Genomic DNA, 27148 nt, shown 5'->3' with positions numbered 1-27148 from the left:
GTGTGCCACACCTTGTCTACCAAAGAGAAAGATATATGCGTATCAGGGGCAGTTGTGCACTCTTTGAATGATGTGGCTGCCCTCTTTGGGATATAGTATTAGTCTGCGGCAGTGCTGATAAACTATTAAACATGAGGCCTGATTGACTGAGATTCTAGCTGATGTGAGTGTAGTGAATTGAAAAATGTCCAAGGCTAGATATATATTTCATAGGTGAGAACTGAAGGTGTATCTGCTGACCTTTAGTGCCCATATTATATCATTAAACTTCTTGTGGCACTTCATCCAGTTCCTGGGAGCCTGACATGGCATTTTCCTCCGTGTTCATATGTTTTGATTGCCATTCTATTTGACACCTGGAAAGTTAACTGGCCTCAAGCAGATATCTCTTCCTTCCAACTCCTTTGTCAATGCCCCCAGTTCAATATTCAAAGACTGTGCACCCTACTCCCTCCTGCTTGATACCAGTCACATATCTCCAGGCTGGATTCAGTTGTGGAGGATCTTTCAACACTACATAAATTCAGGATAATTTTAAATAGTTCAGACTAATTTTCAGTGGCACTAATCACACACAATATTTATTCTTGATAATATATCCAGATAGTAAACAACATGGCTAACGTGGCTGGATGCAGTAATCATAGAAATTATTTTTATTCAAAGGACACAAATTAATGGTGCAAGGCAATTCCGTCAGTCAGTTTCTGCAGAATGTAATCTCCAGCTTTTTTGTGTCTGTGCTTTCCATGGTCTGTTGCAATGGTTTACCATTCAATCAGCGCTTGTTTGATATCCATCTCCCACAAGCCACCTCTCATTGAGAATATCGGTGATGAAATTCACCATCGCCTTCAATGCACTAACATCACCTTTGATCGATTAAGGAAAGGGATATTTGGATATCAAATTAGGCAGCAAGGATCCCTGCCTTCCTACGTGATTTTGAAGCCTGGACCCCTGCAGCTGACATCTTGAGACACAAGAAAAATATCAGCAACATTCCCAACAAACCAACATCATCTCATCTCACTGGCCGACATCTTAAGCACTGAAGTCCTAGTTACTGCCAGTGAGTTACTTTGGGAGGTGATATCACTTAGATATGCACAAAAATTCCCAAAACTGACACTATTCCAGGCTCTTTCATAGGAAGAGATTATCAGGTGGGAAGAGAACAAGATTCAAGGATACATTCAAAGCCTCTTTGAAGAAAGGCAACATGCAGGCCAACTGTTCAATGACAGCTCAAACTGGTGAAGAAGCATTTGCAACGTTACTGAGAAACTTGAATCCAGGCATTGGAGGGATCCCTTCCACACATTAAGTAACCACCCGCCCCATCAGCTGCCTTCTGCCCAATATGTGGGAGGGTCAGCAGTTCCCACAATTACTTATTAGCCACTGCAGATTGTACAGAGTGGAAGTAAGTGATCCTGAATTCCAACCTCAAGGGACTGCGCAGGAAGACATTTGGCACCAGTAACACGGTCTAAACATAAGTAGAAAGTAAACATGATGCTCGGAGATGCTAGAGATTATCTCTTCAATCAATGATTGCTGTATCAACATAGATAAAACATTTCTCAATTACTAGATCATCCATACAATTTAATTGTTTAATGACATGCAGATTTTAATATCAGTTCCATATTTAACAAGTATTTTCAATTCTATTGAATATTACTTTTTCAAGACACTCAGTTTCTCGAGTATTGCCAGATTTTTAATTTTATTTCAAATTTCATTACTTCTCCCAGTATTTGCTTTACTTTCATAACTCTGAGAACTGTAAGTTTGTGAAAAAAGTTAATTTTGTTAATAAAATTTAACTTGGAGTGAGTTCCTCATGATTAATGGTGCTTCATAACATGTACAACATATGCCTGGGGCAAATGGAATTTCATTTACTGTGTTTAGATTAAATAAGGAATGGTTCTAGTAGTGTTTAATACAAGGGTTTAAATAAATATGACTCCGTAAAGCGATATCAGCAATAAGATCTCAGATATGTTACAAAACCACACAAATTTAAACTGACACATTGTCCTCCTTTCTTTCAGATAAATGCAGTCATTTAGGACTGCTCAAGCAATATATAACTTTTTTGAAATGTATGCTTCCTTGGTAGTTGATAGCTGACACTTGATGGCTGTGGTCAAAGATATGGTAATGTAATCTCTACTTCAGGTTAATAGTTTTTATGAATTGATTTCCTGTGATCATGATTTAATCGCCACAATCATTAGGTAGCAATTGATAAAAAAAGTTATAATGCACTAAGTAAGCAGAAAGGCCTGCCTGAGATTTGCATTACATATAAGTTTAATTAATGATGCATTTCGTGCCCCCAGACTGTCCCATAATACTTTTTGAAGACTATGCACTTTTGTAACTGGGTTCCCAGTTTTTTTTAGTGAAAATCAAAATGTAACGTGGAATAGAAAAAATATTAAGAATTTTTAAACAAAAGACCTTTTCCTTTTTTTTTGTCCCCAGGTGCAGATCCAGAATTGTTAGCGTACTGCATCTGTTTCACAACATTTCATATCTTATTTCATTTTTAAATGAACAGCACATTTTTCCAAACCTTGGGAAGATGGGTGGGCCTCATTTCCCTTCCAGGCACCCTGTGTGATCTCACCTCCCTATGAGAGCCTAGGTGACGACAGCAGAGCTGGAGGTGATAGCTGGCGATGGGCAGTTCTGACAGAAAACAAAACACTAAAGCTATTTGGTAATTGTCACTTTATATTAGCAATGTTACAAAATTTTGAGATTTAAAAAATCAAGTCTGTAATTTATCCCATCAGATAAAGCATAAAAATAAGTTTAATTTGACACCTAATTCACTTTCATATCTCAAGTATTTAAAAAGTTATGGCCATTTTCATACTCGGAAATGAGCATCTTGTTCCCTATTGATTTTCTATGGACATAACAAAAAAGTTGTGATCGTGAAGTCAAAAGCCCATAACTTTCTTAAAAATTAAGAGAACTGAATGAAATTTTCAGTTATCATAGATTGAAGCATTCTGAAAGAAATATAAAATAATCTTACTTGGATGACCTGAAATTAAAGCATATAATTAGTTAGTTACCTAATTGTAGCTAATTTCAGACTTCAATTACTAGATCTAAACATCTATCCATTTCTTAATAAATGATTAACATTTTTAAATAGCCTAAATGTCCAAATAATATTCACAAATAATTCACAATCAAACATGATTTTTAAATCACATTTACATTAATTTATAGGCCAAATGGAAGGAATTCAGTGTTCAATTGCTGTAAATAAATGCCCATTTAAATCAGCTTTCTAGTGGGTCCCTGTGGAACGCGCTGGTTTAGAACGTTCACATTGCGGTAGATTTGTGCCCCAAATGCCCAGAAAAATACTGCGCGATATAATGGGCCCAAAATGAGCTGCTCGCAATATTAAACTTTGTATAAAGGGATCTTTAGAAGCCCTTTTTAATGTAAAAATATACAACCTACCTTCAGCTGTCTGCTTTATGAGACTCTGCGGTTGCTGGCGGTCGCGGGTTTAGAGATTGATTTTTAAACTACTATAACTATTATTCAAGGCCTTTAAACCTAATAATAGCTTTTGCGACGGGGTCTTCCAGCGATTTTTCGTTAATAATTAACTAGGCTGAACATCTTCGATTTGAACAGCCTAGAGAAAATCGCGTTTTAAACCCGCCCCCTCTAAACGGCGCCAAAATCGCGCACACCCGCAGCGGCAGATTTTCAAAGACGCTTCAGGTAGGCTTTGCAACATACCTATTTATATGAAAGAAAAATCGAGGCAACAATTATTATTAATGTTATAATTATGAAAAATTGTGATTTTAAAATAAACTAGACCAAGTGCAGACCCGTTGGGTCTGTTTCCCCAACGGCGTTTGCGGGGGGGGGTGTGGTGTGAGAAGAGGGGTGGGAGGGGAGAGGAGGAGGAGGAAACGGGATAGATTTGGGAGGGAAAGGAGAGCGGGGTAGGGGGTGAGAGATGGGGAGAGAGATGTGGGGGAGGGGGGATGGGGAAGATCGGGAGGAGGGAGGGAGAGGGGTGGGGGAGAGAGGGGAAAGAGTGGGGAGGGAGAGTGGAGGGGAAGGGGGAGAGAAGTGGTAGAGTGGGGAGGAAGGAGGAGAGGGGTAGCGGGAGTGATGGAAGAGGGATAGGGAGAAGGGGGTGGGGGAGGGAGGGAAGGGGGTGGGGTAGAGAGGGAAGGGGGGTGGGGAGAGAGGGGAAAGAGTGGGGAGGGAGAGTGGAGGGGAAGGGGGAGAGAAGTGGAAGAGTGGGGAGGGAGGGATGGGTAGGGAGAGTGATGTACCTGCCTTCACTCCATACCCCTTGATCCCTTTAGCCAACGCAGCCGTTCCCTACCCGTAGCCCCCACTGGGGGGGGGGGGGGGGGGCATCACACCCACTAACCACCCCCACACACAGAGTTGGAAAAGTGTATAAAGACCGTTCCCTGCCTGTAGCCCCCAGGGGAGACGTGGTCGTCGAAGTCGGGTCCCGGCCGTCTTAAAATAGCGTATCTTGAAGTCGTCGAAGTCGGGTCCGTCTTGGCAACGCGGGGGGGGGGGCATATGTAAAAGAATCCATTCCGATTGGACATATGTGAGCATTGGGCATTGTGACATCACACGATGGAACGTTCAGCAGGGGCTGGGGCTGGTGAAGCTTCTGTGGGTGAGAAGCCAGTTTAGTTTTGAAATTTTTGGGGGGGGGGGGGGAGGATTTGATTAAAAACGTGTACTTAAACACGACGAAATGTAATGAGGAGCGGATACCTAGAAAGAAAAGTGAAATCTCTACCGAAATGGAAAAGACGTCGGCGATTCCGCGTCCGGTTTCGGAGTCGCAGGGAATCAAAGGAAGAAATGCGGCCGGAAGCCGTACATGTAAATGGATCCGTTCCGATTGGACGTCCGCGAGCGTCGGGCATGGCGATTGGACGTCTGCGAGCATCGGGCATTGTGACATCGCACGGCGGGAACGAATCGAAAGGCAGGAAGGGATCCGGACGCCAGCCGGACGGATGGGGCGAGACTTTTATATAATAGATAGATGGTTATGTTGAAGAATATCAGCAAAGAAGCATCAGAACAAATTTAGTATATTTACATGTAAAGTAAATATACGAAAATGTCTTTAGATACCTTTTCACTGCATTTCCTGCCAGTTTCAACGAGCCTAACCAAAATATTTCATATTTCACATATAGATCACATATTTCCAAAATCTTCTCGACAAATTTCAACTAGTAAGCTTATCCCAAATGTTCTATTCAATGTTCTTTTTCAACTGTGAAAAGTGTGCGTGCACATTAACAAAGAAAATACTGCAGAGTGTTTGAGTTTTAAATCATTTGTATTGTGATCATTTTCTTCTGTGGTTCTAACAAGCCCATTCTTGCCTCGTCTGCATTGATATGAAATGGAGGGTCTACCATTTCCATACCAAAAGTGATGGGGAAGCAGACTTATCTCAAGCAGTCGCAATAGTTAAGCAGCAGGAATGCTCACCTTGCCACTACCTATTTTGTGAGATTGCAATTTCATTACGAAAATATAGCAATGAGTCATGACACATCTGCAACACAATCACAGTAAACATTACTAATATTGTAAAAGGGCATCTTTTCTTGTTGGACGCAGATAGGGAAAAGTCTGAAAGCAGATAGGGAAAAATTAAACAGCGACACAAAAATCTGCAGATATTGGAGACTTAAGCAAGAAATAAATGATTGGTCAGGCAACATTTAGGGCGAGTAAAAGCAACTGATATTTTGGGTCGGGACCCTTCTTCAGACTCAGGGAAAAGATAATGACATTGATGAGACACTTCAGGTTCTGGTAAGTGCAGTAGAGATGTTTGAACCCATTTTTGGTGGAGTATGTCCAGTCACATGCCTTTGAGTCACAAATATTATCTATCATTTGGTGACCTAACATCCAGAAGTATTTTATAATTAAGAAGACAATAGTAAGGCACCAATATTATAGTAAATTAGCACCTATTATATGCACATGACATGAGTCAGGAAAAAAAAACCCAACTACCACCAAAATAGACATGTTAATACGGATTTTGAAGGTAAAGAACAAGAAATGGAGTGGTTATGCAAGTTCCTTTGAAAATGAAAATTCCATGTAGAACATAGAATACAATACAAGAACAGGCCATACAGCCTACAATGTCTCTGCTGAACAAGATGCCAAGACCATTTTATATAATCCACAGCCCTCCATAAACATATGCCAATCCAGGAGGATCATACCTGTCTCAATCACCAACCCCGGCAGCATGTTCCAGGGACTCACCACCTTCAGTGTAAATGCGTTCCCCCACAAATCTTCTTTAAACTTTCCCCCTCTCACCTTAAAGCTATACCCTCTTGTATTTGATTTTTCCATCCTGGGAAAATTTTCTTACCATCTACCCTATATATGCCTCTCATAATTTTATATATTTCAATCAGGTCTTTCCGTAATCTACGGCGTTCCAGAAATAACAATCCAAATCTGTCCAACCCCTCCCTGTAGCTAGTACCCATTAAACTCGGCATCATCCTGGTAAGCTTCCTCTGCACCCTTTCCAAAGTGTTCACATCTTCCTGTAATGGGGCATAATGCAGCATAACCAAAGTCCTATCTAGCTGCACCACGACTTCCTGACTTTTATACTCAATGCCCAATGAAAGCAAGCATACCACACTATCTACATGTTGCCTCTTTCAGGACTTGGACCCCAAGATCCCTCTGTACACCAATGCTGTTAAGGGTCATGCCATCAGTTGAATATTTTCCCCTTACATTTGATCTTCTAAAATGCAACACCTAACACTTACTCGGATTAGACTCCATCTGCCATTTCGCTGCCCATTCTGAAACTGATCAATATCCTGCTGTTTTCTGTGACAGCCTTCCTCACAGTCCATGACCCCAGCTGTCTTGGTGTCACCTGCAAACTGACTAAACAACCATCTACGTTTACATCCAAGTCATTTATGTTGAAGTACAGCCACACAAATATCAGTTTCCAAATGTTCAGTGAAAAAAGCGTCAGGCACAATTGCATCATTAAATTTAATGTTTTAAATGTAGATAAACTTATAACAGCAGTGCTTTCTTTTGTAACTGGACTCTGGAATGAAACATAAGGATTTATGTAGGTGTCAGCATTGCCCTGGAGTTGTTTCATGGATCTAGTGTCTATTCCAGTAGTTCAAAAGCCTGGGCTGTCATATTAGTCCAACAAGGTTCCTGGAGTTTTCTCCAGAAGAAATATGAAACAAAAGCCCATTTTGCTGATCAAATACATATGAACATCCTGTGGCTGTATTGAGAGTTACCAGTATTCATCCTCAACTCAACATAAATTAACATTCCGGTTATTCAGCTCATTGCGTTTTGAAGAATCTTGCTCTGTACATATTTTTTGCTACAAATGAACAATGATTGCACTTTAATTAATTAGTCATAAGATGGTTTAGGATCCTCTGAATGTTTGAAAAGTAATAATAAATCATAGTAACATTTTTCATACAAAGTAAAAACATGTTGTTTGTGTGGGTAATCAATTCCCACAACTTGTTGCATAAACAGACACTAATAATGGATAATAACTGTCTTAAATTAATTATCTTTGTCTGTACTTCTCCTAGAAACAAAATAGGTCTTACCAATGTCTAGTTCTGGCAGTTGTCAAATGTTGACATCCATTTGTAAAGGAAGTGAAATCCAATTACTCTGATGGCCGAAAAAAGGGGAGATGATTGTATTAAGAATATACCACCTCTTCCAAAGTCTATTCTTTTGTATTTTCCTGAGCTGTGGCTGTTAAATCACATTATTTTAGTGCACTCTTGCTTTGGAAATTGCAAAAAAAAAGATTAGCCTTATATTCTTTTGGCCTTAGAAGAATGGGGGATGATCCTATCAAAGCTGAGGGGGCATATTGTGGTGTTTGTATCAAAGGAAAAGTCTCAAACAATGGAATAGTTTCAAGATCAGGGTTCGGTCATTTAAAACTAAGTTGTGTAGCAACCTCTCACAGAGTTAATGAGTTTGTGAAGAGTTGTGGAGGCTATGTCATTTCCTGAGGAATAGATGCATTTTTGAAAGACCAAGCAATTGATGGGTGTGGGGATCTGGCACAGAAGGGATGAGGCCTAGGGGAGATCAGCCATGCTCATATTGAATAGTGGGGCAGGCTTGAGGGGCTGAGTAGCCTACTCCTGCTCCTATTTTCTTATGTTCTTCTGTTCTGCAGATTTAGGCTGTGGGCCCGAGTGTCAAAAATGTGTCTAGAAATCAACTTTTGTGACCCATGTCTCAGAACTACATGACATTTTGCAGAGATTTAGGTAAAATATAATTGAGAAGGATGTCATAACTCATCAGTGCCAAAAGTTGCACATTAATTAATTAAACTAATTAGAAAATGAGATCGGAAAGGTAAGCGCCATCTAGTGTCCAAAGCCCGTATTACACATCGGGAGCCTATTTCCGTGTTGCAGTCTCTTTAAACCATATATTATGATACCATATATGTATATGTATGACGTGAATATGACTGTAATCATATATAATTATGTATAATTATATTATATAAAAATAATATAATGAATATAATTGCGTGTGTGTTTTGAATGAGTGCCGCAGAGGTCCGGCTCCTGAACCAGCCTAATTAATGGGTGAGGACAGTTCCTCTGGGTTCCCCTGTTTACTGAACCCCACTGACTGCCAGTGTGCAGAGTGGGGGGGTCACGGCCATAGTGGGACTGGGGCAGTGCCAGGCTGGGGGAAGGCTAAAAGCCCTGTCCCACTGTACAAGTTCATTCAAGAGTTCTCCCGAGTTTGCCCTGATTCGAACTCGGAGATTTACGGTAATGGCCACTCGTAAGTACTCAGGGCTCTATGGACATTTTTCAACATGTTGAAAAATCTTCACGAGTCTTCCCGAACTTACCGCGTTTTCCAAGTACCTGCCGTTAGTGTTACGAGCCGCTAAGAGACGTGCCCGAGCTCCGACGTACCCGCTACGTTCATTCTACGTGCTTACCACGAGTTTGATTTTTGTTTAAACTCGGGAGAGCACTTGAATGAACTCGTACAGTGGGACAGGGCTTTTAGGCATCTTCCACTGACAGGAAAATGCCTAACCCTAACCCTAACTCGCCCCCCCTCCCCCCCTTCCAGAGCTGCCCACGGCTGGAGCTGGAGCCGCTTTGGGATCGGCTGCAGGCTCCGTACGTGTAGCCCCGCAGCGCGTCCACCTCAGCCAGCACTGCCCCACACGCCGCCCAGGCCGCCTTCAGCAGCACCATAGCGCCAACTCCGTCAGTCCGCCCGCACGCTTGCTGCAACACCAGCCGTCCAACCACTCGCAGCACCCACCGGAGGCCCGGCCCAATGCTCACCACCCCGCCAGAGGCCCGGGCTGACCGACCGTTCTCACCACCCACCGGAGGCCAGGCCCAACGCTCACCACCCACCGGACAGCCCGACCGATCCCCCACAGTATCTATCGGTCTACCGACAAGCCCGACCGACAGACTGACAGACCGACTGACTGACCCTAATCCTAACCCTAGCTCTACATTTGTTATTTATCATTTTTATTTAACAGTTCACATCATAACTTTATAAAGATAAATCAATTGAAAAACAAAATGATCAGCAAGGTTAGCATTACCTTTATCCTTGGAAACCTTGTTATTGTTTAGATGTAATGAGGAGGCAGCCATGATCCCAGGGTCCTCGCTGCCTAGCGACCATAAAACAAAGCGCAGGATTGGTCAATTTGCGTCCGACCTCATGTCAAACGTGCATTGATTGGACAATTACTCATATTTCTTAAAAATGTGCAGGTTTTGGTCTTGACGAGTTTCAGGCATGATTTATATATTTTTACACAATATGTTAAAAATGCAGGTAGTTCCGTGAGTTGGGTCACAATCCTGAACGAAAAAGCTCCTCGGCCCACAGCCTAATTGATTCACTGCATAATTCCAAGCATAACCTCATTATAATGTATTTTTCAACCTGTCTACTATATTTCAAGATTAATAAGTAAAATGCAACTTGGCAAGAATGATCAATGTCACAAGCTAAATTTTACCCAAAACATTTTCCAAATGGGAACATAATTTGGGGAATTTGTACTTCAAAGTGAACAGGTTCAGCAAGTCTACAAATGGAAACCACACCTTGGCAAGTTTACTCTGGTGTGTCTTTCTGATTCTGTGCATTCTGTGAATAAATCTATCAGTTTTAGCATAAATGGTCTGAAGTTATGATGTGACCTTTTCCAACCTATCCAAATAGAAGATTGAATAATAAAGAATGGGTGAGATGGCAATAGAGTCTGCATGTATACCCCAAGACATCAGGTTCATATTGTTTACAGGAGACTATAACCTAGCAATTTGGTTGCATAGTACTATATCTTCATAGCCAAGCAACAGAATTTCATCCAAAACACAATTGTTAAATGTGGTCTTTAACTTACTGCTTTTGGTGGCAAATTTGAAGATCAATATTAGCTGCAAAATAACTGCAATCTATGAATTTCCCTTTTGTTGTGTCACATGCATTGGGGTATATAATGATGGGTAAAGGCATTTCTCAAATGCAAGCTAGTTATTTTTATTTCTAAAGCCTTATTTTATTTCCAAATACACTTGGACAGGAGAAAACTTGATTTACTGTATTTAATCATTTCTATTCCCACTTGGAACCAATTTGTTTCCACGTATTCTGAGGAAAATTAATATTGAACTACTCCTGGGTAAAATGTTCTACTGTTTAATAAATATCTTACATGTAAATCACATTTTACTGTAAAACACTTGTATGAACCAATTTACCATATCACGTGGAAAAGGACCCCGATTATTATTTTTTTGATTTTTATAAAAGCATATACAATTGCATTGGAAACATAAATACCGGCCACAATCACAACAAAAAAGCAAATGCCTTAATGTAAAGGACTTGATCACTCCAAATGCAATTGGTTTTATGGAGAGCATTTTCCATTCCTCATTTGAGCTAATATGGCTCCGAAAGTTTTAAAATCCAGTTACAACTGAGCAGTCCCTACGAGCAAGATTTCATTCTATGGTGTTTGCTGATGATTATGTCGATAAAATGATTTTGGATTTTCAGCAAAAAGCAGGAAAGAAGCTTGAAGAAATTTTTTTTTTAGTTTAAAGGTTAAGTAAAGCATTGCAATTCTTCAAAAGCAAAAATGGAGGAATTATGTCAGCCACCAATTCACAGACTGTACAGCACAAATTTAATTCTCTGCAGCCGTCTAACTGTTGCTATGGAAATGCTCAAGCAGCTGGATGTTTGCTCATGGAACACACTGTTGGCTTATTCAAGAATATTACACAGAGAACAGGCTGAAATTATACACATTATCTGTTCAAAATGGTAATTTTAAAATAACAAACAAAAATTCTCGCTTTCTATGTGTTAGAGCTCATGTTCTGTGGCAAGTCAAAATATAAGAAAATATTATAAAATCTCCTACAGCTAACCCCCAACAGATGATATGTATAGTCCTGCAAACTTTAACACTGTGGTAACAAATTTAAGGCACCTTCGATCACACTCAAGTTATTCTCTGTATAAACCACTGTCTATAACATAAAACCTTAACCTGCTATAATGGTAAGTCTAAGAAAACCAAACCACAATGTGCTGGTTTATTTCCTTTCCTACATATTTTTTCTTCAGGATCTAGTTTCAAGAATGGTATAAAGTGCATCAGCATGATGGTAAAGATTCGACATCAGTTTCTGTAATGGGTGTGCCTGCTAATAAGTGTCACTAACTCTGCATGTGCTCTTAGCTATGCTTGTTAAACTGTTGGTTGTGGCCATTGCAAAACAAGCTGCTTCTAATTTTGCTTCCTCTACACAACAAAGTTTGTGATCGCCTACATATTGCTTTAATATGCTGGAATCTAACCCAGATTCAGGAGAAACAATTCCATCATTTCTGAAGCCTGTCGCTGTGCAATCAACCTCCTTATCACTGCACACACGAGGGAGGCCCCTTTCGCAGGAAGTATGTTTCTCTGTGTTGCTTTCCTTTTGATGTTCATCTCCCTTATTGATTTCCTTATCACCATTTTTTTCAATGTTCTCATAAATGTCAGACAATGCACTGGTTGCCAGTTCAATTCTGGGATGCGTGCTGTGTATTCCGTAAACGTCAGGGCAGCCCATGCCCTGGCGAGAGCAACTTGGCAGAGTGGAGGCAACTCTCTCCCCATTATAAACTGAGAAAGGTATCACTGAATACTGGTTGCCACGTTCCTGGTAAAAACAGCAATCATGCAGGCTGCTCTCATATTCCTTGGCAATCCGCAGCCGTTTCCTGCAGGTAGTGTCTTGCGATCCAAACCAATTATTAGGCCTCGTCTCCCCAAAAGAGCAGGCAGACAAATACCAGTCATTCTGCATCTCCCCTCGGATCCGCTTCAGTAAGTTGTTGATCAATACTGATCGACGCAAAAATACTTCGGGATCTTCAATAAGTCTTAATTTTTCCAATGATAAACGAAGTATGTGGGTACGATCCTCAGGAGCGACCAATGTCCGTGCCTAAACCAAAGGAAAAAAGTAAGTCATCAAATAATAAATCCATATGATTCTCTTTAATAAGACAACTCTTAAAGATAGCGGAGTCAGGGGATATGGGGAGAAGGCAGGAACAAGGTACTGATTGTGGATGGTCATCCATGAACGAACGAAATACTATTCAAACCTCGCTTGTTTGAATGACAATAAATGGCAATTGAATTGAATCGAATGATCACATTGAATGGCGGTGCTGGCTCGAAGGGCCGAATGGCCTACTCCTGCACCTATTATCTTTGGCTAACTATGAACATTCTTGATTTACTGTTGTTCATATTTCTATTTTTATTCCACAAGCTTGGTCCCATTGCTATCTGATATAATTATAATTGAGTTCATGTATGTACATTAAACCTCAACCATTCACAAACTCTATCCTATAAACTACAGAGTGTTCCTGCAATGTGAAGAACGTGGAAAAGAGGACAAGTCAATTAATATGCATGATTATTTTCTTCTTTACTTCTTCATGCGATTTATCACCAACATATCCCATATCTTTATAGTTTTCTTTGTTCAGTCACTGGCCTTACTAAACAAAGATCCTGTATGTTTTGTCCAGGCTTTGGAAGATGTGCAAAGTAACTCTTTAATCCCCGTTTTTATCTAGGATTCTCATGCTTAATCATTTTTCAAATCAATAACTTCTTAAAGCACTGGAGAACTGTGGAGATGTAATGAACATTGCTAAACTGACCAGATATTGCATGCGTGGAGTATATCTCCTTCTTCTATTTTGTGTCGATACAAAACTGCACCAAATATAACGGAAAGTAGTCATTAAGTTGTAAAAGAGTTCTAATAAATTCTTTCAACCTACTTTTTGGCAGCAACTGTGAGCAGGTGGATGAAGATCTTCATCTTCCACATATTTCCGTTTGAAGTATGCTATCTTGGACGTTGTTAGAAAATTTGAGATTCCTTTGCAAGAGGATTCTGTAAAAATTAATCAAAGGCAGTAACATGTGGTTAGAGATTTCTTCACTATTATTTTATCCTTTTCCCCTTACAATTGAGAATTAATAAAGTATTTGCTGCTATGGACCAATTCCAAAGTCAATAAAATATTCGAATGTACATGCAATACTATTTTCCAATTACACATCCTATTGACTTATTCGTCGCAGGGAAAAGAGCACGTTTAAAATGTCACTAATGGCATGTCGTCATAAGTTCATGTCATAAGAGCAGAATTAGGCCATTCGGCCCATTGATTCAGATTCAGATTCAATTTTAATTGTCATTGTCAGTGTACAGTACAGAGACAACGAAATGCATTTAGCATCTCCCTGGAAGAGCGACATAGCAAATGATTTGAATAAATAATAATAAGTGTCCGGGGGGGGGGGGGGGGGGGGGTGATTGGCAGTCACCGAGGTACTTTGTTGAGTAACTGAGACTACTCTGCTGTTCAATTATGGCTGATCTCTTTCCTTTTCAACACCATTCTCCTGCCTTCCCCCCATAACCCCTAACACCCTTAATAATGAAGAATCTATCAATCTCCACCTTAAATATATCCACTGACTTGGCCTACACAACCTTCTGTGGCAATGAATTCCACAGATTGAAATTCCTACTCATCTCCTTTCTAAAGATACGTCCTTTTATTCTGAATGTTTAAGAAGGAACTGCAGATGCTGGAAAAATCGAAGGTCTCGACCCGAAACATCACCTATTCCTTCGCTCCATTGATGCTGCCTCACCCGCTGAGTTTCTCCAGCATTTTTATCTACCTTCCTTTTATTCTGAGATTATGGCCTCTGATCCTAGACCTCCCACTAGTGAAAACATCCTCTCCACATCCACTCTATCCAGGCCTATCACTATTCGACCACTCTATCCAGGCCTTGCAGTATTCATGATTCAATGCGTACAATTCAATGAGCGCAATTATTTCTGTTGTATTAAAGGCCACATAACAAGATTGACATTTCAGCATAGTTATGATCATTAAACATCTCTCTGAATAATAATTGCTACTTTTTTTTCCTATTGTTTTACTTTATTACTGCCATAATCCAAGAGATTTGAATGAGTCATTTCCTCTGGCTATTTTTGTCGCACTGAATGAAAGATGATACATTGCCTCTTCATTAAGTAATCCTGTGACTCGAGCATCCCTTTTGAAATTAATGAATTATTAAGTCCAGAGGGGTCAATCCAACATTGTTGGAGTCCAATCAATTCAGTGTAGTGCTGTCTCTTAATATGAGATTCTTGTTAATGGCAACAGTAGAATTTCAAATGCTACATTTGACAAGTACAATTCCTTAATATCATTACTTATATTATAAAGAGGTGGCTCTTTTTTTTTTTAGAGAAATACAGCATGGAAACAGGCCCTTTGAGACCACACCGACCATTGATCACCTGTTCACACTAGTTCTATTTTGTTCCACGTTCACATCCTCTCCCCACACAATCTTTTTAAACAGAGGCCAATTAACCTACAAACCCTTACGGCTTTGAAATGTGAGAGGAAAGCCACACGGTCAAATTAATAAGGATAAATTTAGGATTGATGTCAGGAAATTCTCATTCAAAGACTGGATTCAGAAACAGAACAAAGGCAAAACCTTGAATCGTTCATGTGTGGAGAAAATCTTTTGAAATTTGGGGATACCTGGGAAGTATTGGAGTAATTTCAGAAAGATGAATTAAGATAGCCAAATCTTCTTAATCTATAGTTATCTCCTTCTCTTGAATTTCCAGGTATACACCATGAGTGACACATTGATTTTACATGCACAATTATCCATTATACATTGTTTGATGCCTAGAGATTTACACAATATTTCCCTCCTTAACCAAACCCATTATTGTTGCTGAAATTGTAATCCTTTAATGATTAGGATTAAGGTCTCTGGTGGGGGTGGGAGATTGCAACCTTCACGTGGTCCGCCCTGTTTCGACGAACGCAATCAACCCGGCGTGCACAATCAAATAAGATCAAATAGAACAAGTTGTCCAACTTTAGGTTGTGCATGCCATACGCAAGAAGAAGAAGGTCTCTGGTACAGATTTTGCGTTATTTGGAGCACATGAGCTTTTCACTGTACCTCGCTACACGTGACAATAAACTAAACTGAACTGAACTGACGTGAGTAAATAAGATTGTAATTCAGGTCAGCAATGATTCCAGAGAATAATCTGCTGAGGGAATGAATGATTGCACATTTCCTACATTCCTAAAAGTAATTCCTATGAAAGACTGACCAATTATAACAAGGTTATTGCTAGACTCAAACTTGTGCAATCCTGCTTCTACTTTGAATCCCAAAGCCAAGATGAGAGTAAAAATCAAGCTTTTTGGCCAGTTTATTTAAACTGCAGAAGCTAAAGAATTTCAACTGTTAAATCAATTGCCAAAAAGAAATGGAGGCTCATTCTTTAAGGTAGACTGACCACCACACTTTTTTTTCTCTGATCTTAGCTTCATCTGAGTGAGACCATGTTTGGAGAAAAATCTTTTAAACTTTGGGACTTACATATTTATATTGGTGAACCAGAGTCCATGAATGCAATTACAGAATTATGATGCAACTGCACACTGCAGAAGTATTAAAAACACAAGTATATTTTGTTTCACATATTACTCCATTTTTAAATCATATTCTTTATCATGCTCTCGATTTTGATTTGTCCTGGAATAAAAATATGATATAAGCTATTTATTTTACAGGTAATTTCAGCTTAACTCAAAAAGGGAAAATTTGCTTTTAGCCCATTGAAAATGTGTTAAATGTAGGCTAAGATTTGGTTGTTATGGACATGCAGAGAAGAGCTATATTTTCCTTGACTTTCTGTGTGATAGGCAGCATTCCATCTAACGTTAAAGAAAAAAAAGAACTTTAACAAAGACATCATTTTGTGATCTCAGGATGTTGCAAGGTGTTCTGTGCAATTTACCCTAAATTTACCTCCAGACAAGTATGATGAAAACAAAATGAACGGGTGCATTACCATGGATTATTGCCAGGAGTGGAAACTCTACCTAATATTTATTTGCACTGTTTTGAAGTACTAGCCCAACAAAAACATAACAATTAAATGTATAAATATGCAATTTATTCTTACATTCCTACTGCATCAAACGATGATCAGTTTGCTCACTGTCACCATATGTCCTGAATTTGACAACTATTGAAAAATGTTGAAAAATTTAAATCTCAGGAACCATCTGACAAGTGTTTTGAATTTATGGTAAATCAATTTCTACACTTAACTCTGGAATGCACTGGGCCTCCCGCATATGGAAACTTTTATTTTTGATAACTGCTCTGAGATAGTACCAATAATATAGTTGATTATACTAGGAATGCATCAGAAGCAAATGAAGATGACTGTTGAAAAACCAAAGTACAACCTTTGAATTATAGCTGCAACTGAAATGTATAAGGGTCACTTTGTAAATCATGGTAGAAAATATTAAGTACTCAATATTATTTAGAAAAATTGAAAATTGGTGAGACATAAACTTCTAGTCAACAACTGAAAGGGGAAATATGTTGACTTCTGGGTATAGCAGTACATCAAAATAGTTAAATCTAAAAACAATCAACATATTTTGCGTTTTTTTCAGGTGATGACTGACTGGATGTCTATCTTACCCCAGCTATCATTCCTATCTTACCCCAGTTATTTTCTTGGTACCGCACTTACTTCAGCTCCCTTAAGTCCAAGCATTGCAAACTGAGACAGATAGAACAAACAATAACAAATGCATTCATTGCTCTCGCCGCATTTACCAAAGATGCTCACTTTTCCAAGATCACTTTCTATTGAGCTTCTCTCCAGATCTCCACCATCTCACCTTCAACAAGTTAACTAATTTGTGCAATGCTATCACTCCTATCTCTATTTTCTTTAAAGCAAGTCCTTAAACATTTTAGTTGAAAGATAATGACAGGCGAAAAATGTAAATCTTTGATAAAGGGTGCAATATGCAATCTTAGTTCCTTATGTAATACGCTCATATTTGGAATGTGTAAGACTGTAGAAAATGCAATTTCTTTCAAACCAAGCTGTTTGAATGACAATAAAAGGCATTCTATTCTATTCTATTCTATTCTAGAAGCAGAACACAATTGGAATAAAATCATGCTAAATTGGAATAATTAAATATGGCCATTGCTAAAATAAAACAGTTCCATGCTCCATTATAAGGCCTCAGCATGTACTTTGATAACCAGTTTAGTCCTTTGAGATCGAGGCTGGCTTGTTTCTACCCCAATTTCGTGGGTTTTGAGGTGGCTACTAAGGCCTATGTAAAAACTACAGACTCTTGCAAAGATTAGGCAGGTTGGGACGACAGGGGTGGGTGGTTTGTGAGGTTGTCCGCTCTTTCCATTGCTTACACAGGGTCCCCGTATTACCCTAATGCATGGTCTTGGGGTTTTCAAAACCATCCTAAATACTCCTTCTCCACGGAGCAAGTCATGAGCCAAAGATTCCCAGGAGTTCATGAAAATGGTTCCTTTCTTCAAGCAGACTTTGAGCAGATCCCTGAATCTTTTCCTGCCTGCCTGGTAATCTCCATTAAAGAGTTTGGAATACAGCTGCTTTCAGAAAATTTTCTTCATTCTACACTTGCTCCACTGTGCATGCAAGCCATGCTCTTAACCAACAGATCAACAACATAACCATGTTAGTGAAGATTGGTGTCAAACCAGGCTGCACATTGCTTCCACATTTTGTTCAATCTTTCCAAAGACAATGCTGGCATAGATGATAGCTAGACTTTTATCAGTATCACATGCCATTCCTGGGAAGACCCTAGATGATTCTGTTCTTGGATGGTAGAATTATGATTCTAATTACCTTTAAATGAGGATCTCACCTCGTTTCATGTAACTTCAGATCTGTTCCAAATTGTCACGCCAGTGCTTTTCTGGTCACTATAATCCAACAGCAGATCTTAAAAGGGCATCACAACTCTGCCATACACTTGGCTATCCTGGACCATAGAGTTAGTGACTGGAGTCATGTTGCCACAATGCTGTGCTTTGGTATAACATACAAAGACTGTTTATATGTTTTGGTGAACACTTGATATAGAATCAGTTATCAAAATGTTGTGATCAGACTAACCAGTTGTATACTTGATAGCACTATTGGAGTGAAAGTGAATCCCTCTATATGAAGAAGGGTCTCGACCCGAAACGTCACCCATTCCTTCTCTCCAGAGATGCTGCCTATCCCGCTGAGTTACTCCAGCATTTTGTGTCTTCCCTTTATAGTTTCCTCCGTCTGTTAATTTTGACTGGGTTAAAGAGAGCAGCAACCTCCAAATTTCTCCCTGCCCCCACATCATTTTAACCAGTTGACACTGGTGAAAATGTTTTATGCTAACAGAAATGTCCAGACCTATGAAAGATTTAAATATTGTGAGAGTCAAGCTTGGGTCATTTGAACCCCATGAAATTATCAGTTTGAAATCTCTGCCACGGACCAACAGCTACAGACCGGCACACTTACTGCGAACTTTACAATGAACAGCACGTGTCTTTGTGTTGAGACTACCCTACAGCGTGTTGATCACCTCGGCAATCTGTGAATAATCATGTTGGGGATTAAATATTAATTATTTTTACTTTATTGCTGTCATTTTATTCAAAAACAATTTGTTACAGCTTTCTGAAATATATAGTATGTATATATATATATATGGCTGTACACTGTGGCAGGCAGTTGTAAGAAATCGGGATAAAAACAAAACAAAGTCTGTGTTTCCTCTTGTGAAATTCATATTGATTTTCACCTACCTTGGCTCTCCCTCGCCGCCCCCGTTATAAACTGTGGCTGAGCAGCACACATTGGCAGCCCGGAGTGCAGACCGCCCGCACCCAAACACACGGGGCTGGAGCCCAGGAGAAAAACACAAGCGGGTGAGATGAGATGCGATGTCTGGTACCTGCTCCCGACTGACCTGTGGGCTCTCCGTATTTAATCTGGGTTGAAATCGCTGCGGTTTTGCTGAAAGATTCTTCCCAGATGGGCGCGTACTCCGGGATATCTGAAGCCTCTTCAATGGGAAGATCGCATAATCTGCTCATCGAAATCACCAATGTCATTTCTTAACCTAGGGACTGAAGGGCCAGAGAAACAGGAACCACTTAGTCCACTTTATACCTGGACAACGTATTCAACAAAAGCAAACCTCTCCGTGTTACTGTTTCCTCTTTGCAGCAACGTCTCGGGTAATTCCAGCTCCCCGCCTTATCCAGCCCGGTGTAAATTTCCCTTCTCAGTAACAAAAAACCCAATCGATCTCCTCTCGACCAGCCCACTCCCTCTCCAGAACGGCCAGAAACCGTTCCACCCGCGGGTCCTTCCCATCGACAGCACCTCCACTACACAGTGGCATCTGCCCACAGGCGTGGAACCCATCCCAGAGGAAAAACAGGGATGAGACACTTTAACGCCTTACCTGTCATTCGGAGTCGATCCCGGTCCGCAATTCAGGTTGGGGGAAACTTGAGGGAAATCGGTTGAATGTTTTCAGAAGAGCGGGTCGGGCTCCTGGAGTCAAACCACTGTGAGAACGGAACAGGAGAATTGGCTGGGAATAGACTCAGTGTGTGTGTGTGAGTGTGTGTGTGTGTGTGTGTGTGCGCCGAGTGCCGAAGGAGCCACGCACAACGTCAAAAGCATGCAGATTAAACAAGCCTTGGTATTTGGAGAGAGAAAGAGCAGCCCTGAGATCGGAGATAAACAAAACACAAATCAAATCAGCCGTGTGCTTCCAGGGCGTATTTCATTTCTGCCAACGGTGAAAGTAAATGTGATGTAAATGGCTGGGTTTACACAAACTAGGGTCACTAACTCTCGCCGATCAACCTTTACCCCCCACCACCCTCCTCACTCTCACCAAGCCCTCCCTGCCACACTGGTTACAGCGAATGCGTATTTCAGGCAGCATTCCGCGCGGATTAATGATACCAAATATCATTTGGGATCCAGTTAGTTCTGGCGTGGAATGTCCTGGGCAGTTTGCGCTCGGAATTTCCAAGCCATGAGCCAGAGGTGAATCCCGTTTTTATGGATGTTTAACTTGGACAGGGGAGATCTTTCGGACTGGTTGCCGAAGGAGTTCGCGCCGATCAATCATCCACAAACGTGCCATCGTCTCTTATGACCAGAAATTGGTTAAGACGTGATTTCTGATTAAAACTTCCCTGTTCATCCAACCTTCCTATAAAATCCCGTTGTCCCAAAACAAACACAGTATGGGAAAATAGCGCGCAACTGAGATAATTGCAACTAATCAATTACTTCAAAACAAATCTATACCCGAAACTGCTTAAAACAGGAGTGTTAAGGGATCTTGATTACCCTCCCACCCTCAATACATACCTGATCCTGTCAGCAGTCCGGTTTGTAAACCTGGCCCGGGACACCCGAAGCTAATGCCAACATTTCTGAGTTCTTACAGTCATATCCCCAGGAATCCTACCTACAAGATCAATTTCCCCATAGATGGAAAACAGTCCAGGCGCCGAATGAATGCTCCCAGTATTTGTCTGAGGAACGGGGCGGGGTCACTGGAAGGATTGGATCCCAAGAAATGCAGCCGTGCACCATTGTGAAAACCGCTGGGATTGGCTCCAGGGGAGTGTAGTCTCCCATTCCTTTTATAGAGCACTTTTTATGCCCATCGAGGACCACGCGGCCAGACGTGGCAACAGGATTTTTTTTTGAAACTTGCTTGCTTTCCTGTCCGATCTGATTTCAGGATGTCAGACACCCGGAGATAAATAAAACAGAGATTCAACCTCCGCCACATCTGCGGGCCGTGGGATCGCTTCGCTCCAGTCTCAGTTTGCAGTCTTGCATCAAATTGCATTCCATTATTACTGCACCAAACGCGTTCACTACAACGCGAGTAAAGGGCTACAGAAAGGTCGCCGTGCGGCCGGCTGGGTCGAAGTCTAGGATGCCGCCCGCCTACCCCGCCCAACCTCTACATGCTTCAACAGTGGCTGCTTTGTGTTAGCTAGACTGGGCACACACATAACACCGCCGGCAGTGGTTGGGTGGATCCCTCTGCCCCACTCTGCACACAGCCCGGGGTAGACTCGCATATCTGGAATGAACCTCCGAGATTCCCCGCTGCGCACATGAATTCCCCCTTTACTTACTGACCTGGTCTCCTCACTGTCGCCCTCCTTTCTGCGGATTGCGAGTCAGGGTGTTTATGTTCGCTGCTGCACACTTAAGATGCTTTGTCGAATCGCCCGACAGCCCGCGCCTCGCCCTCGCTGTTATATGCTGGAACAAGAGCACGGATTAGGGCGATCAATGTGCGCCTCACAGTCCCTCCCCACCGAGCGCCCCGGGATGTCCGGCGGCGCTACCTCACAAGTTGCTGCTGCTTTCTCGCCTCAAGGCCCGCACCGAAGGAATCTGGCAACCGGACTTGACCTCAGCCTTGGGGACGTCAGGAATTGACAAAGCGACTTAACTCAAAAATCGTGCACGTTATTGAGGGGGAGAGAGAGGGGTGGGGGTGGGGGTGGGGGGGATCACCAGGTGGCAAAGTCCCGGGACCTCAATGTCATTTTCGCCTTTCTCAGCTGCCAAACGCTAGGGAAGAGTTTCATCTTTGAATTGTACATTGAAAATAAAATCATATTGCCAATATACTGATTAACACAAAGCCTTGTTATTCGGCCACCTCTTACTTTATCGTGTACGTAGGCAACAAACAAAAATCATCGCCCCTGTTATTTACATATGATGTTGTGCATGTAAGAATGTCATTGTTCTATTTGGAACATATGACAATAAAACACTTACCCTGCATCTAGTGCCCTGCGCAGACTGACCCTTACCTGGATGTTAAATGTCTTGATTTAGGGATTAAAGGTCAAACAGGGAATCATTTCAATTGCAAAATTATTTAGGAAACTAGTAATTCCTGTCTGACGCGTTCCAGCGGGCTCAAAACTATTGTGTTGGCCCGACTGCGAATGACTCCAGTATCGCCTGCAGGAAGACTGTGGTGTGAACTTGACCGAGACTTGGAGCAGTGTGGGGGTGACAGAGGAGGGGCAGAATAGGGAAGACCTAACATTATTCAAAGTTAAATATCTGTTCCTTGCCGTGGGGTGAGGTGGTGAGAAGCCAAGATTTGCAGATGGGGTATTTGTCTTTTATTCCTCGTGTCCCCTAATCGAGCTGATTTTGACTGGAAAATGCTTGAGACTTTGACCTCAGATCTTGAGGTTAAGAGGAACATATTTCTTCTCTATGATTGTTCAAGAAATAAAAGTCAGCCAGCTCACCCCCATCACCATGATTTATCAGAGGCCCAGACAATTCTTGATCACTCATGCTAGGATTGAGACAGCAAACGAGGAACCCAGCGGATCGCGCAGCATCTGCGGGAGCAAAGGAATTGACGAGGTTTGGGGTCGAATGGCTCAGGCATGGTTGAGGACGTTCAATGACCTGGTTATCACATGCACAGCGATTGTGACGTCTCCAACCTGGAACCAACAGGTGAAACAAGAAACTGCAGATGCTGGAATCCTGAGCAAAACACAAAGTGCTGGAGTAACTCAGCGGGTCAGGCAGCATCTATTGGAGGGAATGGGTAGACGACGTTTCCGGTCGAGATCCTTCTGCAGACTGATTGGTGCCAATAGGTGGTAATTAAAGTAGCGGCAAGCCAACAGCTTGACCTTAATCTGCAAGTTGACCCTCACATACACCAGCAATTTGACTCGATGTCCTTTTTTTTATTAACAGAAGGCTCCAAATATGCTGCATTTAAAATCATGGTGGAAGGAAATCTCAGTATGCAAAGTCTCCATTCCGGCCTCAACATTCTCCTGCAAGATCATTAGTTTGGTTAGTCAGAAGAAGGATCCCAACCCAAAATGTCACCTATCCACGTCTCCCAGAGATGCTGCCTGATCCCATTAGTAATTCCAGTACTTTGTGTTTTTTAATTAATTTCAAATCAATTTGGAACTCCGTTTGTAGGCTCAATTATCGTTTATTTATTTTTACATCATCTGGACACCCCTGGCAAGGCTTAAATTGTCCGAGAGAGAGATCTAGTGAGCAGCCTAGTGGAATCGCTTTCTGCCCATCAGCTGAAGATATATCCACTGTGCTGTAGAGGAACTCCCCTTCCCATTCCCATACTGACCTGGGCCTCCATTGTCGTTGCCCAACACAAATTGGAGGAACAGCACCTCATATTTCGCTTGAGCAGCTTACAACCCAGTGGTATGAGTATTGACCTCTCTAACTTCAGGTAACCCTTGCTTTTCCTCTCTCCATCCCTCCCCCCCCCCCCCCCCCCCCCCTGAGTTCTCCAACTAGTGTATACCTCATTGTCACCGCTAACAATAATCTATTCGACCTTTTCCTTTGTTCCCTTTGATCTCTCATTTTCACACCTTACCCTTCCATATCTCTATGTCTTCGTCTCGGACTGTCTGAAGAAGGGTTTCAACCCGAAACGTCACCCATCCCTTCTCTCCAGAGATCCTGCCTGCCCCGTTGAGTTACTCCAGCATTTTGTGTCTATCTACAGCGTTCTAGGATTTAGACCCAGTGATAATGAATAGCAGCAAATTTCCAGGTCATCATGATGTATGACTGAGAAGTGATCCTTTAGAAGGATGTGTTAATGCCCCAACTTTCTAATTCTTAGGTGGTAGATGTGTGTTTGGGACCTGCTTATAAATAATCTTAGCAGGTAATTGCAGTGTTATTTGTAGATAATGTAACTAGCCACAGTATACTAATAAGGGGTTCAATGAAATATTAATAAAGTGCATTGTTTTGCCCTGTATGGGCTATCTCCTATTTTCTATTTCTTTTTCTGCATTCCTATTGGAGTTGGACATGAAAAGGTGAAAGAGACCAAGGTAATATAGTAACAATAATTGCTTGAGTAATATCCAGAGACTGACTAGTAGCTGTCAACCTGAACTAAAATTGTTCTGAAGGGCGAGTGCAAGTACCGAAGGTAACAAATTCCTACCAGGGCCGTGTTAAGGCAGGCATCAAATCTGTTATTCTAAACAAGTTCACACCTGCACAAAAATAGCTTTTACATGAGTGTAGCAAGAGAACATTAAGTATCTGCAATTAAATGTCTACCCTGAAAGCTGGATGTCTTATTTCAGTGCTTTAATCGCAGTGAAGGATTTAGGCAATAGGAGTTGCAGAGCCATAGAAAATAAATCAAGAGACTATTAACAATGTATAGAAATTACAGGCATAAATATTTTAATTTATGTAATTAAATTGTTCGTTTTTTGGCACACTTATGGTGGTTTTTGGTTGTAGGCACTGGCCTGAGAAGGTAGTTGTATTGTGAGTTTCAGCTGGGCATTAGCCAATATTGTGTGGCTGAAGATATACCCATAGGATAGCTGATTGTGAGCATGTTTATACATGTAAGGACTTGTTCCACTTACACGCAAATTACGCGACCTTGTCGTCGCGTTGAGGCGCACGGGCATCGTGTGGCCGCGCAGGGCCGGTACCACTGAGAAGCGCGGAGGGGTATGTAGTTGTGCACAACATCGCGCGGGGCTCCGAAATTTTTGTAGCGAACAAAATCTTCGCGCGCCAACGGCCTGTCACGTAACTGACGGCCAAAGTGGGACAGGCCCAAGACCCTGGCGCGACGCAACGTCTCACCTCCTCACCTCCAACAGCAGCAGAAGCAGGCAAACAATCGTCGAACTCGGCCTGGGGCTCACGGCCGTTGTGGTCCGGATCCGCCCCCACTTCTACTTCCAGAGCGGGGCCAAGAAAATTGAAGATGGACACAAAATGCAGGAGTAACTCAGCGGGACCGGCAGCATCTCTGGAGAGAAGCAATGGGTGACGTTTCGGGTCAAGACCCTTCTTTTCAGGCTGAAGTCTCAACACGAAACGTCACCCATTCCTTCTCTCCAGAGATCCTGCCAGTCCCATTGAGTTGCTCTAGCTTGGTGTCCATCTTCAAATGACGTCACGTGCTCCAGACGGCTGTGCAGGCGCATGAAATCGCGCGTGACCTTCGAGGGACAATGCGACCAAAAGGTTACGTAATTTGCGTGCCAAGGACACGTAAGTGGGACAGGCCCTGTATGCAGAGCTACTCCCAGGCTTGAGGGGTATGCATACATCATCCAAACAATTAAATTAATTGTGAGTAGGTTTAAAAAATGTCTAAGGTTTCCCAAAGCATGTTTACAGCTGGTTTGTTATGATAAGAATCACTTCAGTGTTGCTGATAACGTGATAAAAACACCTTCATATTGTCGACACCATCACACCTTAAAACCAAGGAAAGACAAATTGCTGGAGTAATTCATCAGGTCAGGCAGCATCTCTGGATAACATGGATAGGTGATGTTTTGGGTCGGGATCATTCTTCAGACTGATTGCAAGATGTGGGGGTGCGGGGAGGGGGGGGGGGGGGCAGGAAATAAAGCTCGAAGAGAGGTTTGGCAGGAGAGAGCATGGCTGGTAATAAGTGAACACAAGCCACAGGTTTTCTTTGATAGGCAAATTATTGGACAAGGCCAGAAATGAAAAGATAGGTGTGAGCCCAAAAGGATAAAGAGTTCAGACTTGTGAAACTCAACGATAGTTAAGTTACGAATTGTGAAGCCAGTGGAAGGGTTGGAGGAGAGAGCAATGTTAGCCACGACTCTTCAGGGGAGGGAAGAGAAGGCGACAATGGAGGGAGGGGGGGGGGGGGGGGGGTCAGGGAAGAAAGGGGAGTGAGAAATGGGGTAATTGTGGGTAGTTACCATAAAACCAGAACAAGATTTTGTTTTAAATGGCATTCTAAGGGCCCAGAATGTTCTGAGAAGGCACACAAATGTCCCAAATTCCCCGTCTGTCATTCCAACATGACCTCAATATTGTATTCATCATGGAACCTGGCAGCAAAGCACCAACTTCCTACTGTATCTGAGGTGTTGCACAGAGATACCTTGCAAAGGGCCGCTCACTGACGCAGCAGTAGAGTTGCTGCCTTACAGCGGCATTGACCCGGGTTCAATCCTGAGTACTGGCGCTGTCTGTACGGAGTTTGTACATGCTGTCAATTGGTTTACTGACTGCCTTCCAGCCATTTGATGGGGGTGGCTCCCAGACGTCTGGCAGGACACAGAATGCTGAACAAAGGCTCCTTTACTGGCGACACAAGGAACTGCAGATGGTGGTTTACTGGAGGGGAGGTGGAGGGGATGGACAGAGAAGGGGGGTGGTGGTAATTAGGGAAGTGAATGCGCACCAGAGAGAGAGGGGAGAAAAAGAAGGGGGAGTTACGTAAAATTGGAGAATTCAATGTTCATACCATTGGGTTGTAAGCTACACCAGGTGCTGTTCTACCGGTTTGTATGTGGCCTTACTCTGGCAATGGAGTAGACCAAGGACAAAGGTCAGTATGGGCTTTTACTCCTTTGAATTGGAAAGTAATGGGAACTCAGGCTAGAGATTCTGCATTT

The 27148-nt window shown here is 41.9% G+C and overlaps 1 protein-coding gene and 2 long non-coding RNA genes across 24 annotated transcripts in view; 1 reads left to right on the top strand and 2 right to left on the bottom strand.

The window, feature by feature from the left end:
- Window positions 1-6685, bottom strand: part of LOC116976082 — a 7685-nt gene extending 1000 nt beyond the window's left edge. The window contains exons 1-2 of the long non-coding RNA XR_004412869.1: window positions 5925-6685; window positions 148-154 (exon numbers count right to left, since the gene is read on the bottom strand). This is a non-coding gene — a long non-coding RNA (uncharacterized LOC116976082). The remainder of the gene's footprint in view (window positions 1-147; window positions 155-5924) is intronic.
- LOC116976083 lies at window positions 5846-27148 on the top strand. Its single transcript, XR_004412870.1, has 3 exons — window positions 5846-5934; window positions 15194-15200; window positions 27138-27148. It is a non-coding gene; the product is annotated as an uncharacterized LOC116976083 (long non-coding RNA).
- sertad4 (SERTA domain containing 4) lies at window positions 10812-22760 on the bottom strand. 22 transcript variants are annotated; one of them, XR_004412868.1, is made up of 6 exons: window positions 21822-22395; window positions 20107-20212; window positions 19606-19765; window positions 19155-19227; window positions 13495-13610; window positions 10812-12638 (listed from the first exon to the last, which is right to left on the bottom strand). XR_004412868.1 is itself a non-coding variant. In XM_033025600.1 (6 exons), the coding sequence occupies exons 4-6, from the start codon at window positions 19748-19750 to the stop codon at window positions 11847-11849; spliced, it is 1068 nt and encodes a 355-aa protein (XP_032881491.1). In that variant the 5' UTR covers window positions 19751-19765; window positions 20107-20374; window positions 21822-21947; window positions 22476-22760; the 3' UTR covers window positions 10812-11846. The 22 variants fall into 22 exon arrangements, 21 of the variants coding, with proteins under 21 accessions (XP_032881491.1, XP_032881492.1, XP_032881488.1 ...); XM_033025600.1 differs by lacking the exon at window positions 19155-19227 and adding an exon at window positions 22476-22760 and having other exon boundaries at window positions 19591-19765; window positions 20107-20374; window positions 21822-21947; XM_033025601.1 differs by lacking the exon at window positions 19155-19227 and having other exon boundaries at window positions 19591-19765; window positions 20107-20374; window positions 21822-21947; window positions 22039-22171.

The sequence above is a fragment of the Amblyraja radiata genome, chromosome 8, assembly GCF_010909765.2.
Source record: "Amblyraja radiata isolate CabotCenter1 chromosome 8, sAmbRad1.1.pri, whole genome shotgun sequence".
Lineage (NCBI taxonomy): Eukaryota > Metazoa > Chordata > Chondrichthyes > Rajiformes > Rajidae > Amblyraja > Amblyraja radiata.
Note: the sequence above shows the minus strand (reverse complement) of the source record. Positions and strands in the feature narration are given on the sequence as shown.